The following is a 13687-nucleotide window of genomic DNA, read 5'->3' on the forward strand; positions in this document are numbered from 1 at the left end:
TATACTAGTAATCAAACATCCTAAAATCAACATCGAGCATTTCTATGATATGTCAACAAACTGTTTTCATGTTTCATCTAAACTGTTTACGAACTGTTTTTTATATTTCATGAATAAAACAAAATACATGAAAATGCAAACAGCTATAGTCATAGACAAATATTTGAGATTGTCCACCACTGTCTAGTCGTAGATCATTTGGAAGAAGACTGAAATCATGTACAATCTATTGGGTGGGGAGTTCAACAAGTCATCTTGTTATTCCAGGTCAGCTTGATAAATCCAGACAGTTCCTAGAATTCGTGATTTATCATAAGTGTCTGAGAACGATTGGCTTGCCAAATTCACACACCAGGCGCTCTTTACAAGTGTGACAACAATCTGCACTCATCCGACAATTACAGACTACAGACCATACCACAACGTCCTTTTGGATCATTTCCTAACCAAAACCCACTATTTGGACATATCTGGGACAAACGTGTGATTAGCCCCTGCCAGGTCCTTTTGAAGGTGATTAGGCAGCGACAATGTGGCAAACCTCCAATAATGTTCACTAGGATTCTCATGATTATCCTTGTTGTGTAACACTGTGCAGAGAGACTGACTGGCGACAGATATTGACAACTCAACCCACAAAATACCCATAATTATATATACACCAGATGGTTCGGCTAAACAAGAGGTTTTAAGAAATACCTTTTAAACCTCCTTCAGCTGTTACAGGGTACTTATCTGATGGTAAAATTACTGCCTTTTAAATGTTTCTTTATGTTAACACCTTACAATATTCTGTTTGTTTTGGGAAAATGAGATGTCCATTGTATCTAAACATTTCCTTAAGTCAACGATACACTATAATCCTTGTCAAATTAACACAATGTAGATTTTTATGTGGACTTGATTCTGTGATTGCTTGTCTTGATGAATATACAAATACTGAAATGGGGCAACTTACTTTATTTTCATTGCAAGTAATGCATTTTGTTACATTTTGACATTGCTGTTTATTCATCTTCCTAATGATAGTCGGGGCCAATATTCAAAATGCGCAAAACACAGTGCACATGGTTGTAAGGGTTTTTGAATAGGCATTTGGCTTTCAAATAATTGCTGTACAAAGTCTTATAGGACGTAAGTATGATTTTATGGATGTCTGCATGTAGCATGTATGTTAATAATTGTCAGGTAGAATAAAAAAATCAACTCCTCGAGTCTGTTACACCGTATCATTGTATCTGCCTGAGGACATGACAAGCATTATGTTAGGGCGACTGGACGTGGAACAAGCTTTTGTTCTCCGAGACTTGATCAAACATTTGGCAACAGCCTCAGACAGCCGGCAGGTCAGAACATGTCCTACACCTGCGCACACCGTACAATGGAACCATTCATGACATGACAGATACAATTGATGATACACAATATAGATAATACACAATGCCATAAGTCAGGGTGTCACTAAACAAATGGTATGTTTCCTGCGCTCTGTACATGTCAACAGGAAGTTCCAAATTCTGATGGTATCCAGCCCAATTTTTAGACTCTGTAATCACACATCCATCGTGAAAAATATTGAAACGTTTATCCTACCAGACATTATGTTTTGTATGTTACCAATACAAGGTCATTTGATTCAACGATTACAGACAAAGTATCTATAGTCACAATAGTGAAATGTCAGTACACATCTGTCAGTGGAAGGGTCACACATGAAATATCACATTAAGTTGACCCTCCGTTTAGGCACTCCCACCCCTTTTCAACAGGTAATTGCTTTTGCCCCCTGGTAAAGTAAACATACATGCCAGGGCCTGAGGTGGTGGAACAATTATCTGTCATTTACTTGAATATCTGAAAACTGATGAACTGTGAGGGGAGAGACGAAACTGATCTGATGATGAAAAGAGATATAAAAACAAGTGATTATTCTTCTTTTCACTTTATAAACCTCGGCATTGTCGTGGGCAACTGACTTCTGAAGGGGTATAGCACACTTGCATAAGACACTGCTTCTTAAGACTCTCTGTAGTAAACAACATTTATGCCAAGTCTCAGGCTTTTAGGGGAATATGGTCAAATGATGTACCCCAAATCTCTACTTAACCTATTTCTTTTTCATATTCTGAAAGCAAGAGTTAGAAATAACACTCTTCTGATACAGTGTAGTAAACTCATCGTTCTTACAGGACAGTCCATATCAACAGTCAGATAGAAAGCTTTATCAGGATCAAGATGGCATTTTCCTATGATATGATACTGTATTGGATCTATAATAGTTGAAAGTCTGCAAAGGAGCAAAGGAGCAAGTGTCTTACCAATAATACAGCATCTCCCAATATAGCAAGTTATTCTCCAAGCAGAGGTTTCAGTTGTGGGGCTAGGAGCGGGTAAAGGGAGGCAAATATCAAAAATCGCAGCCACTCCTAGCCCCCTGACCGAAACCTCTGCTTGGAGGTAAGCTAGTTGGTGGGAATGTGTTTCGCTGCGTAAGCAGTTTGAGGGGAGAAGGTCAAACAAAGCTAACCTGGATTCCCTGCGAATGGCCAGGAGCCATGCAACATTATAGTTCGTTTGTATCCCAGATGGATTAGTGAGGATTTTGTTACCATTCATCTGTGCCTGGTCTAGGGGACACCTGATGTGCCAACGGGAGTACAGGTGTGGGAAGGCAGCTAAAAGTCAGTTTGGTGATTTAGCTGCGTTTTGCTCAAACTCTAAGATACATTGCTACCTAATACCAAGGAAGATTCATTATTACCCTGCTAGGCATATAGCTTAATAACTCTTTTCCTTTTTCACAAGTGTCCAAAATGTGCAAAAAAAAGTAAGGTATCAACTTTTGATCTCCTACAATGAAAATAGAGCATTTAGAAAGAAAAAAAAAACTCTCTGTTCTATCAAGGACTTTTATTGGATCTAAATGTACAATGTAGAGGTCTCTGTTTTTAAGAACCGGGATTGCTATCCAGTCTAGACCTACAGCTACTACAGGGGGATGTCAAATGGAAACACAGCTGATAAGATAGTCTGCAGTTATTACATGGTGTTTACAAGAAGATCAACTGGTGTTTAGAGATAAACTAGCCTGTGTGATAACCCAGAAATTATACCTGACAACCTGAGATAGAGGTCCTGATTAGACTTGACTTGCTATGGGTGTAATGTGTGTATCTGACTCACTGCCTGTATCTCTCCAAGCAGAGGTTGGTGGTGAAGATTCTGACATTCTTATTCAAAATAAATAAATAGATGCCCTGATTTCTTTCTGCCAACCTTACGAAATAAATCAGGGCATATATGATAAGGTCACAATCTTCCCACCAACCTCTGCTTGAAGGATAGTAATTACCTTAACAGTAGGGTATGTATTGTAGCTATTCTCCATGGAAAGTCACATACTGATTGGAAATGTATGAAGTCTGAGGATACAGGTACTGAAAAATCAAACATCTGAAATAAGCAATCATACATACAGCATGTCACACACAGGTAAAAACACATGTATGGACACTAATGATATAACCCATATTGATATATTATGTATCTTACTCACCTTCACAATGTCTACCATTGCCCACGTATCCCTGTCTACATTGGCAGCGGAATGATTTTGGTGTGTTACTGCATGTGGCGTTGGGATGGCAGTCATGTGTGCCCTCCATACACTCATCCACATCTGCAATGGAGAAATGACAAGAAATCTTAACTGTTGTCTCTAAGTTCTTTGATTTACTAGTATTTGTCCGGTTATATAAAGACAGTGAGGTGCTGTTCTTTAATAACTGCTCCTCCCAAATTAATTTCACCATAACATAAATCATGAAGAAACTTCTGCAACATCTTCAGTCAACTGCTAATGTGCTGCTATTCTACACTTTTGTAATCTACTTGGCTACTATACATAACTTGTATACTGAAGACACCAGCCAAAGCATTCTTCATTTGCCAGCTGGGCACACCTGTATTTTCTCTATCTCAAAAGTTGTAGTATCAGATCCTAAACTTTAAGTAGTGGCCACTAGAATGGCATCTCTCATGAAAGTATCCCAGGCATGCATGTATTTCCCAGATATGTCACAGCCATAAGACGGATTCACATGTAATCCTTTCATCTAAACAAAGCACAGTGACATGTTTGTCCACATTCTTGTTGCTTGTTCCAAAGCAAACAGATGTCCCTAAATCCATTGTGTGCAGGAATATAACCTGTGAACAACCTACATGTATATGGGTAGAAGAACACGGAAAATGATATCTTTCCAGGCCATCTGGTTTTGTCAAAATCTTCGGGACGGTAGCATGTGAATGCGTTAAATCAGACATCACAGGACAGATGGTCACATGGCTATGCACAATCTCAGTACATAATGGGTATCCTTATTTCTTGTTGGCATTGACCACACTATAAACAGGCAGGGTAGACACAAGACTTTATTTTGCTACATATTGAAAATATATTGAAGATGAGTCAATATCAAGATTGACTTTGAAAGTTGTACACAACGTTATTTGCATGTTTTTAAGTTTGTGAAAGTGAAAAGAAGATTTTCGAAGCCATTAGTAAAATTGTGGGAAGGCTGTTCCACTCAAAAACATCAAGACGAGTGATAATTATTATCAACATTTATAACATTACCCCACTTCTTTCCAATAATAATCTCTGTATGTCATCGGCTTCAATAATATCCGACTGCCGACCCCCCTTTGATGTTCCAAAATGGACTTGCCCCCGCAAGAAACTTCACAACCGTGGGAGGGGGGCAAACAACAACAACAAACTGATGCAGCAAAAGGTGAGCACATTGAGTCTGGCCAAATGTTGTGGTCCTTGCTTCAAATACCGTTACAGTTCAAAGAAGAGCAAAGAAAGCATAAGTCAAACGTTATGACACAGGAACCGCAGACTCCAAGCCGCGAGCAAGAAGTCACGGGGTGAGGATCTGCGGAGGAAGCTCAAGAACAGAGCGAGGCCCAAGAAGAACTCAATAAGATCCTACAACAGCATGACAAGGACATAAAACGACAACAAATAGTTCGCATCGCGTTTAAAGATCAGTCCAAGGCCTCTTCAGAGTAAACCAAGGCCAAGACACCTTGACTTGAGAGACTCCTTCAACCTCAATCCCACAAATCAAATGGCTGCATCCTCAGTCACCACAGCACGAGTTTCTAACGGATCGCGCACGCGCAATGATTGCATTCATCAGTCCTCTCCAAGCAGATGTTGCGTGATAATGCTGCGCGGCCTCCAGCAAGTCCTCGTCCACAGAGCGGTGACATTGGGAAACTCAAACTTTCATTTCGTTAAGACTGTTAGTTTCAAAGAATGTTAGAGTGGAAATGGCACAGAGAAATTCGATGCGGGGTTGTCAACACATACGCACAGGACTGTTGAAGCAAGGACGTTATATGGTTGAGGCAAGGAGGTTAACACCTTTAACCTCCTTAGTTGAAGTGTTGCCATGACCCAAGCCACCAGAGGTCAATGTGGCTTCCATTTGGGACTCTTGTACATATAGGTATAGCACTGCTAATGACTGCTGTACACGCGACAGGGTTCGAGCCACATACACTAACGTTAACGTTACACTTCAACATCATTGGCCATGGTCGGTAGTGGGCAGTTGTACGTAGTCTTAGCTACTATTAAATATCTTATTTAATGACAAAACAGAAAGTTATCATTTGTATGCCTGGATTTATATCACCACATCTACCACATCGTACCAATAACTTCCTTGGTCAAACTGACGCTCGGTGTCACGTACGTAGACGGTAAAGGGACCGGTACCGTGGCATGACATCAAATCAACATTGACATCCTCCGTGTCTCCTATACGCATTGTCTATTTCTTCCGTTCTCAGCTCCTTACTCCCGCCATGTCGAATTCTAGTCTGAATGCAGTTATTTTTAGTCCTGAAAAGATGGACTATCTCAGCAGCAAAGCCTGGCAAAGACGACCCACTGCTGATGAGACTCTGCCATCAGGATTGACTCCCTGTCAAAGTACAAGTGAGCAACGTCATCGTGGACCTTATGGGCGGAACGCCATTCTTTGTTATAATAACCCAGACAGCGAGGACCACAACAGCCCTGCATGTGGCTTTAGACCCGCTGTGAAAATACTGCACAATGCATGAATGCACTCCAATTGATTCGAAATGTGCGAAATATTGTCTGCATTATCAAACAAAACCAGCGTGTAGAAATGGCATCAGAATGGGAAAACAATCCCTTTTGAGACATGTGTAGAAAGATCCGACGGGGCGCCCTGCCCGAGTAACAGGAGTCCCACTGGCGGTGACGTCCGCACTTTGTGCCGCCTGGTGGGACGGCTGCACCATGCGGACACGGAAAGGGCAGAGGGACATACGTGTGCTTTGGGGTCTTTTTCTTGACGTACACCCGGAGCACCGAAAGAAAACCCGCCATGTACCACTTCTTGTCAAATCGTCTGTCTAGATGTCCTTGGCATTAAGGGTCATTACGCGATCATGAATGGGCTTGAATTCCCCACGCTTTGGTCACCCAATACCAGTAACTACCGTACCACCTGTTAACCTGAGATCAGAAAATGTGTTTTTTAAACACGCTGATACATATTTCCCCTTTCTCATTATTAGCTTTGCTATAACTCTTCTTTTTTGTTTGTTTATGATACGCTGATGGTTGACGTCTATTATCACATGTTGACCGATACTTTAATTGCCGCTATTTTGGATTGTCTCTGCCCAGATGGCGACAACCTATCAACTTCCATGGCAATGTTCCAAGACACGGTGCTGCAAGAAACTGTTATCAAAACCGGACTTAAAACTACAAGCAAACTTTTAAAACAAGACTGTGTTGCTAACCGATACAGTGTGTTTCTAATGACAAAAACACCTAAACAGCACGAGTGTTCATATCCCCGCGTCCGAACACTTAGCAACCATAATCTGTGTCGGATGAGAGGGTATAACGGTGTATCAACAATGGATATGCAAAGGTATGTCACTGTAGCGAGTCTGAAGCTCCACCTGATACGGGAATCAAGTTGAAGCGAGACGTCAATACAGAGCGATTTGACAGGATTGGCCATAGGAGCGCCGTGGGATCCGTCAGCCGATCTATTTGAATGTCCTCCAAGCCCTGCAAACATGTAAACGTACTTAAGGCAAAATGGTGACCCTCCCCGTCTTCTCAAACTACTCAACAGATAAAGCCAGAGGTCTTAAGCTGCTTGTTTCCATTCTCTCACTAGTGGTTGAATTAGACTGTATAAATATTTGGTGCTTTTGGTGTAAACACAGCGGCTATTCGTTTCAATCTTTCTCCTGTTCGTTGGGCGGTGATGGAGAGACGCTGACGGGCTGTTGCGACAGTTGATTGTTTCAACGCGATTGCCCTATTGTCTGTCGGGACTGACAGCCCGGCGAACCACAACACGACCGCGTATTGAAATGCCCATGTCCCCCGGTGTGTATGATTGCAGATGAGTGGGAAAGGGACCCCCATGGACCGTCCCAGGTAACTCGAAGACGCCTTGCGATGTCAGGGGATACCGTCCCGGGCAGCTTGTCTTTCTTCTGCAGTTTTTCCCATGGGTCTACGCTGTTCCAGTCGCCTTTACAATTGTCACGAATAATAAGCACAGACGGAGACCAAGTGATGAATGTTAGAAACCTAGTCTGGCTCGTATAAGATCAGACTCCCGGCTGTTCTTCAGCACATTCCCTGTGATGTGTGCTCGAGAACAAATCCAGTACTGACGAACTGTTCCACAGACATAAGTGATAGGACGTTAGGTGATAAAACAATATAAATTGCTATCATCTTGTCATTTCCTTGACGTCTACGTATACTTAATCCATTGAACACGCTTTCGTGAGATCATCATGTGAGTTTCCGAAGCTACGCTTTATCCAGGCTTCGCACATCTATTACTCGAAGTCGCTAACGTTCCTACGGTGTAACGTTTCGCCGATTGCTGTTGTGGTTTCTTCTCTTTCCGCCTCCATGTAACTTACCTGAAACTAGATCTCCCCCTTCTCAGTCTCATGCCCTGTGTGTGCCATTAAGGCCGTCGGCGCAAAAGCCAAAGGTCCCGACTTTCAGTCAATGCCATGTTTGTTTGTTGTCGAGTCGTCATACAAATCAAGTCAAGAGCAACACGTTTGTTACGCATGGCTCGTTAAACCAAATTGCTCCACGTCGACCTCTTAGCGGGCGCAGTTTCGGGTTGTCGGTAACGTGCCACTTCTCAAGCTTTCACTTAGGCAATCTCTGGTCGTGCGAGAAAATACTTGCGGTAAAATCAAGGCCTTTGACTTTTTTATCAACCAGTAGAAGAAACAGAGACACAGCGTGGTTTTAAATCATCTGGCCAATATTACTCCAAGAGAAAGCTCGACATTACAGGTCAGCTTATGTTGAATACTTTCCCGCTGAGTCTCTCTCCATTTCAAGAGAACTATGACATGTGTCTACTATGTCACAACCTTCCATGGCGCTTTCCTAATGAAGCGTGTACATGTCGACAAACCAGATAAGACGAGTCGACGAACTGGCGAAAAAATGCCAAACACGCCGCAACAACCGACCTGTCGTCTGTCGTCAAAACGTCGCGCACAATGGGGACGGCCAACAAAAGTAACAGACTGGAAAAGTATAGCCGTGTCAGGCCAATGGCCCGGAACGAGGAGAAACGGGGAGACAGTCAATCCCGATTCGGTCGGTTGGACAGGCGATCGGATCACCGTACCCTTGCATTCCTTGCGTTGTGTGTACACGTGCAAAATTGACCCAACACAAGACAGTCTTCATGCTTAGATGACGTCAACGTGTTGTAATGTTCCCGTCTCTGCCCCACTAGCAAACGACAGAACAATATCACAATAAAAAGGATGTCATGCTGTGTCGTTTTTTTCCTAACGTAGGACACGGACACCTGTCTTTTCTAGTTTGGTCCATACATTTTCATAAGGAGGTAGAACTCCCGACAGTCCTTTACTTCTCGAGGAGCGAATTTTGCACCAATCACCTAGAAATACGTTGATGCAACATGAGTGAGGCTTCAGGGGAAAACTGACATAATTGCGTGAAAGCACAGAAAGTGAATATCTACGTACGACAATGACCGTGATCATGCCAAAACGTCCACGGCCATACTGCCTGTAAAAGAACAAAATTCTCAGCTTCTTCATCAAGTAGGGTTGTCAACTCAGAGTTTTCGTGAGTATACCAATTGCCAATTGCGATGTATTCAGTACATCTCATCAATATCCATACATCTAAACCGCCACTTATAAGGATAAGCTACATCTAGTGAAGCAAAGATTCGTGAAAGTGTTATGATGGCTATCTGTGTGCCCTGGCACCCCATGCCATCATCCGTGGATGAAGCGGAATGTATTGTAAGCAGTGCCAGCACGAAAGGATCAAGTATAAGGCGAACAGGAAACGATCCGGAAATACAATGAATTTGAGCATAAAGTCCGACACTTGAAGGCCATGTGGCAAGGGCAACATGTCAGCAACTAGTGATGGAAGGAATCCTGCGATGAAGAGTTACAACCACGACTCCCCTGCTCAGTGTCTCGGCGCACTATTTCAAACCGTACATAACGATGTATCCGTGTCGTTTGTTTGCATGTGCCCCTTGGCCTTTGCGCTCGGAGAGGTTCAAAGTCACACGGCTTCTTTCAACACCCATATCCTGCCAGGAAATTGTGTTATCGACTTCTTCCTTCCTCTCGATTAGAAAATTCTCAGCAGCTGTCACTTCGAAGAAATGGTGAAGAAAAACACATCAAAACCATGCTTGTAGCCAAACATTCCTGGTCCCTTGCACGGGATCTGACAGGGGTTCTTGGTTTGATCGACGCTTTTGACAGGGGAACTATATGTGACAGGTCGGAGCTACTTAACAGCAAATGATGTGGATATAATCGTGTCTAAATGGAGTCCAGACGAAACCGTGCACACGCTAGTCCTGTAGAATCTGGGCCGTATTATACAAGACAGATCCCGTTCCTTCAGCGCAGTGCAGTAGCGAGTAATACAAGATCCTCCCTCTAGTCTGAACAAGCTGAGACATGTGTCACATCATCAGGTACACCTCACTCCTACATATAGAGACATTGATGGAGAGAGAAACAACAACTTCGTACAACACTGAACCACTTTACTACCTGTCAGTAGACTATAATATGGACGTCATAGCTGAAGTCCTGATGTCATATCCGATGATAGTAATGTCTGAGTAGTAGTTATGGATAGAAAGATTCATGCCATTGCCGAAAGACATGGTTTTACTAGTATTTTCCAATGAAGTTTCTCGATATCTTTTCATAAGCGATGCCCTATTCCAACGTCTGTGTGCACTGTGATGAGTTATCCGTCATTGCCTCTTTGGCCACCACCGTCTATACACCAATGTGTATTTTTCATTCGTCTGAACGACTTGGCTGAAATGCTAGATTGTCTTCAGGTATCCGATGATGCTTTACTTTTGGTCTCTTGTACTACTGCATGCATCAAAACATGATGTTATCTATGTTATCCTCCAGGCCATTTTTCCAAGCTAGCCCACAGTTAGGCACAGTGACGTCATCACCACCGATCAAACTTCAACTAACAACAATCAACGTGTTACTGTAGTTCACAAAATACAAATAACAAATAGCAAGCCTGGGGAGCTGTTTTCGGGAAGAATAAAGTTACTGATGATATTACACAGACTAAGAGGTGAACTTTTTAATTTCTCCGTCTAAAGTTTGTTGCGTAGTTGACACAACAAAGCAACAGTGTGTCATGCTGCCGTGCGCCAAACGATTTAAGCCCCCCTCCCCACTCCCCAGGTGTAATTGAATTGTCTCTGTTGCCTTAAACTTGGACAGGTAATTCAACCCAGTTTAACTTTATTTGGTTACGCAGCATGTGGTTACAAACTTAATGTATAATGTATCATTGCAGATGAGTATAGAAAAATTCAGGCGACCATGTCTGCTCATATTGGTTTGAGGGGAAAACACGTGTCTAGATGCGATAGAATAAAGACAATATTCAATGAGATGTGTATATACATGTAGTTACTGGTGCATCTGCTATTTTGCCTCAAAGTGGTTCAAAATGGTTGCTGATACAATTCGACTAATAGACATGGGGTGATACTAGTACTTGATTAGCTATGGAAAGGCACCTAAGTCTGAAACCAATGGGAGAAACAACATTTTAAACATTAACATAGTAAATGTTTATCATCTGAGACCGTTAGTCCATACATGCACTAATGTGGAGGTCAACCACTACTACAGACACAGCCTGTTGGTTTTAAACCGTCAATGCAAGCGCGCATGTATGGCTATGAGGATGCTACTGTACATGCAAGTCATCTCCAAGTTGCGGATGGCCAGAGCTATATTTGCACCCCTAGCTCCCATAGCGGCATTCATATCAAAGAAGAGAGCAGTTTGAGGTACGTTTCACCGTCAGCCCTCTCTCTTTTCCGCTCTCGGGGGTCGTGCCCTGACACCGACGTATCTGCCATGTTTACCGGCGGAGCCTCGCACTTCGCCATACATGGAGGTGTCCGCGACTAAACATCACTGGTTCGTGGTGGAACCCGCTGTTCTCCAGTGTAAAGAAACAAGGGCTAAATGAGCATGTGCTGAAAGGATGTAAACCCATAGACTGATCCAAGCCGGCTCCTCTTCGCTGCTACATGTTCTTTTGGCAGACGGCCGTATTTTACAAAGATATTTTTGTCGGCACGACGCCCTTAATAAATAAAATGAACTACAGTACAGGCGACAAGGTGGAATGAGGCAGACGTTGTTCTTTATCGTACACTGAATGGGAGAATGTGGAAGAGGCGTCTGTCAGACTTCCCGACCGTTTCGTCATCCTTGACGGCTGTCATTCAAGCCGTGTTCTCCCTGTTTGACAGGCGACAGCGCGATTTACTCCCGAGCAAATGCTACTGTTTCAACAGAAAATAATAACATTTGCGGTTGGTAAGTAAACGTTGCCCGGAGGCGACAAAAGGCAGCTGATCCTGGCCAGGGGGGAAGACCAGCTGGGTTAAATAGGACATGTACCCTGTGCCAGACTTTCTCACATAAAAACTGAACTGTTGCACTGCAGGGCTACTTGTGGAACAAACCAGAACAAACACGACTAATTGCAAGCCTTACTGCGAAGTCTCGCTCACACTCTACAGTACAGTACATGGTAGTAAGGGACTGCCGCTACCAATCACGACCTCGGCGTGGCTGCTGCGCCTTTTCGGGAGGGAGTGCGGAATGAAAACGTGGTTAATGATTGTTGACATAAGAATACTTACATCCAAGCCGACTAACCTCGCTACAATTTTCTGGCAAAAACATCGCGGCCGTCCTCAGAATAATTCGCGTCAAACCGGCGAAAGGGAGGTCTATTGGTACATTTGTTGTGGTTAGTGGGGAACCTGGACAACATTAAAAATTGTATACATGTTTGATAAAGAAATAGACGTGCTTACCTACGGCGAGACATGTACTCAGCAGCAGCGAAAACAAACATAGTTGGAAAGAAAAACAAACACAGTTCATGACGATGGGGTAGCGGTGCCTCAGCACTAGGGAACCCTCCTCTTTTTATGTGTTCTCCAGCGAAATCTGGCGTGCATGGTCTATGGTCTCACGTAAAGCCTGCAGTACTCGTGACTGCTGGCTTGGCTTTCTGCTCGCCTACTCCACTAGGCATGCGTGGAATCTGAAAATTTCACGCTCGGCCTGGTGCAAAAACACCTGCATTTCGTTTGAAAACCAGAGGTCTCGCACACAAAAGGTCAGCACAGGCGTTGTCTGATGAGTCGGCGGTGTGACGGCTCGCCTGCTTCTGCGGCTTCCCTCCCGTTCCGACGAGGTGGGGGGATGGGCGAATCCCCCACCGAGGACCCGCGGCACTGCGCACCATTTTGTAATTATCAACGCCCCCTGGCAATCCCAGCCTGCCGGTGTCGGTGTGTGATTTCTTCCTAAGAAGTGGTTAAATGCTGAATGGAGCAGATGAGCTGATAACCACTCCACCTGACACCATCTAAAAACAATTTAAGTAACGCCTCAAGGTGCATCAGTCAGGGCCTAAAGACAAAAGTGATGGACCCAAAAGTGAGGTCGTCCAGTTGTAATAAGGAAATCTCATCCGCCTGTAGTCTTTTCTGTAGCCAATTCCTTGTGGCACAAAATCACTACTCGATATCGTAAAAACCGTAAATGCCCTTCCGACTAACGAGTTACGTATGAAAGTAAACTGGTGATAAAACGACTTCTTTCAGAGCAGTTTTTCTTCGGTTTATTTTAAAAGATCATGGCCGGCAGATCATTGCTACCTGTTACCAGTTGACACTCTCTATTTTATTTTATTTTATTTTATTTTATATATTATCATTCAGCGCCTCAGAGGGTCTAGGTCTTATATACGTTTCCCAAACACCGCAAACATCATGAAACACATTGAATATGAACTGCCAGGTGATCAAGTCGTTGTAACCATTGTGATTCAGCTTAACGTTTGGCAAAAGTTCTTCTTCTTGGCAATATCTATTGGTTACTGCGAAAGTCTTCGGTATGTTGACGATGCCGAAGGTAAGTCCTTCTGATCATCCTATTTTTCACTTAAGGAAGACAGTGCACCTTCAATGTCACTTGTCCCTCTTCT

The 13687-nt window shown here is 43.3% G+C and overlaps 1 protein-coding gene across 13 annotated transcripts in view; it reads right to left on the minus strand.

Annotated features, from left to right (window-relative positions):
• The window catches only part of LOC136430239 (signal peptide, CUB and EGF-like domain-containing protein 1), a 58826-nt gene that overhangs the window by 34596 nt on the left and 10543 nt on the right, over positions 1 to 13687 (minus strand). For 9 of the 13 annotated variants that reach the window (XM_066420664.1, XM_066420667.1, XM_066420668.1 and 6 more), the window contains one exon: positions 3557 to 3679. In XM_066420664.1, the coding sequence (XP_066276761.1) occupies positions 3557 to 3679 (123 nt within the window). Of the gene's footprint in view, positions 1 to 3556; positions 3680 to 5096; positions 5191 to 12506; positions 12874 to 13687 lie in introns of those variants that run through there. The other 4 variants (XM_066420672.1, XM_066420676.1, XM_066420673.1 and 1 more) reach the window with 4 other exon arrangements.

This window comes from Branchiostoma lanceolatum, chromosome 3 (genome assembly GCF_035083965.1).
Source record: "Branchiostoma lanceolatum isolate klBraLanc5 chromosome 3, klBraLanc5.hap2, whole genome shotgun sequence".
Classification (NCBI taxonomy): Eukaryota; Metazoa; Chordata; class Leptocardii; order Amphioxiformes; family Branchiostomatidae; genus Branchiostoma; species Branchiostoma lanceolatum.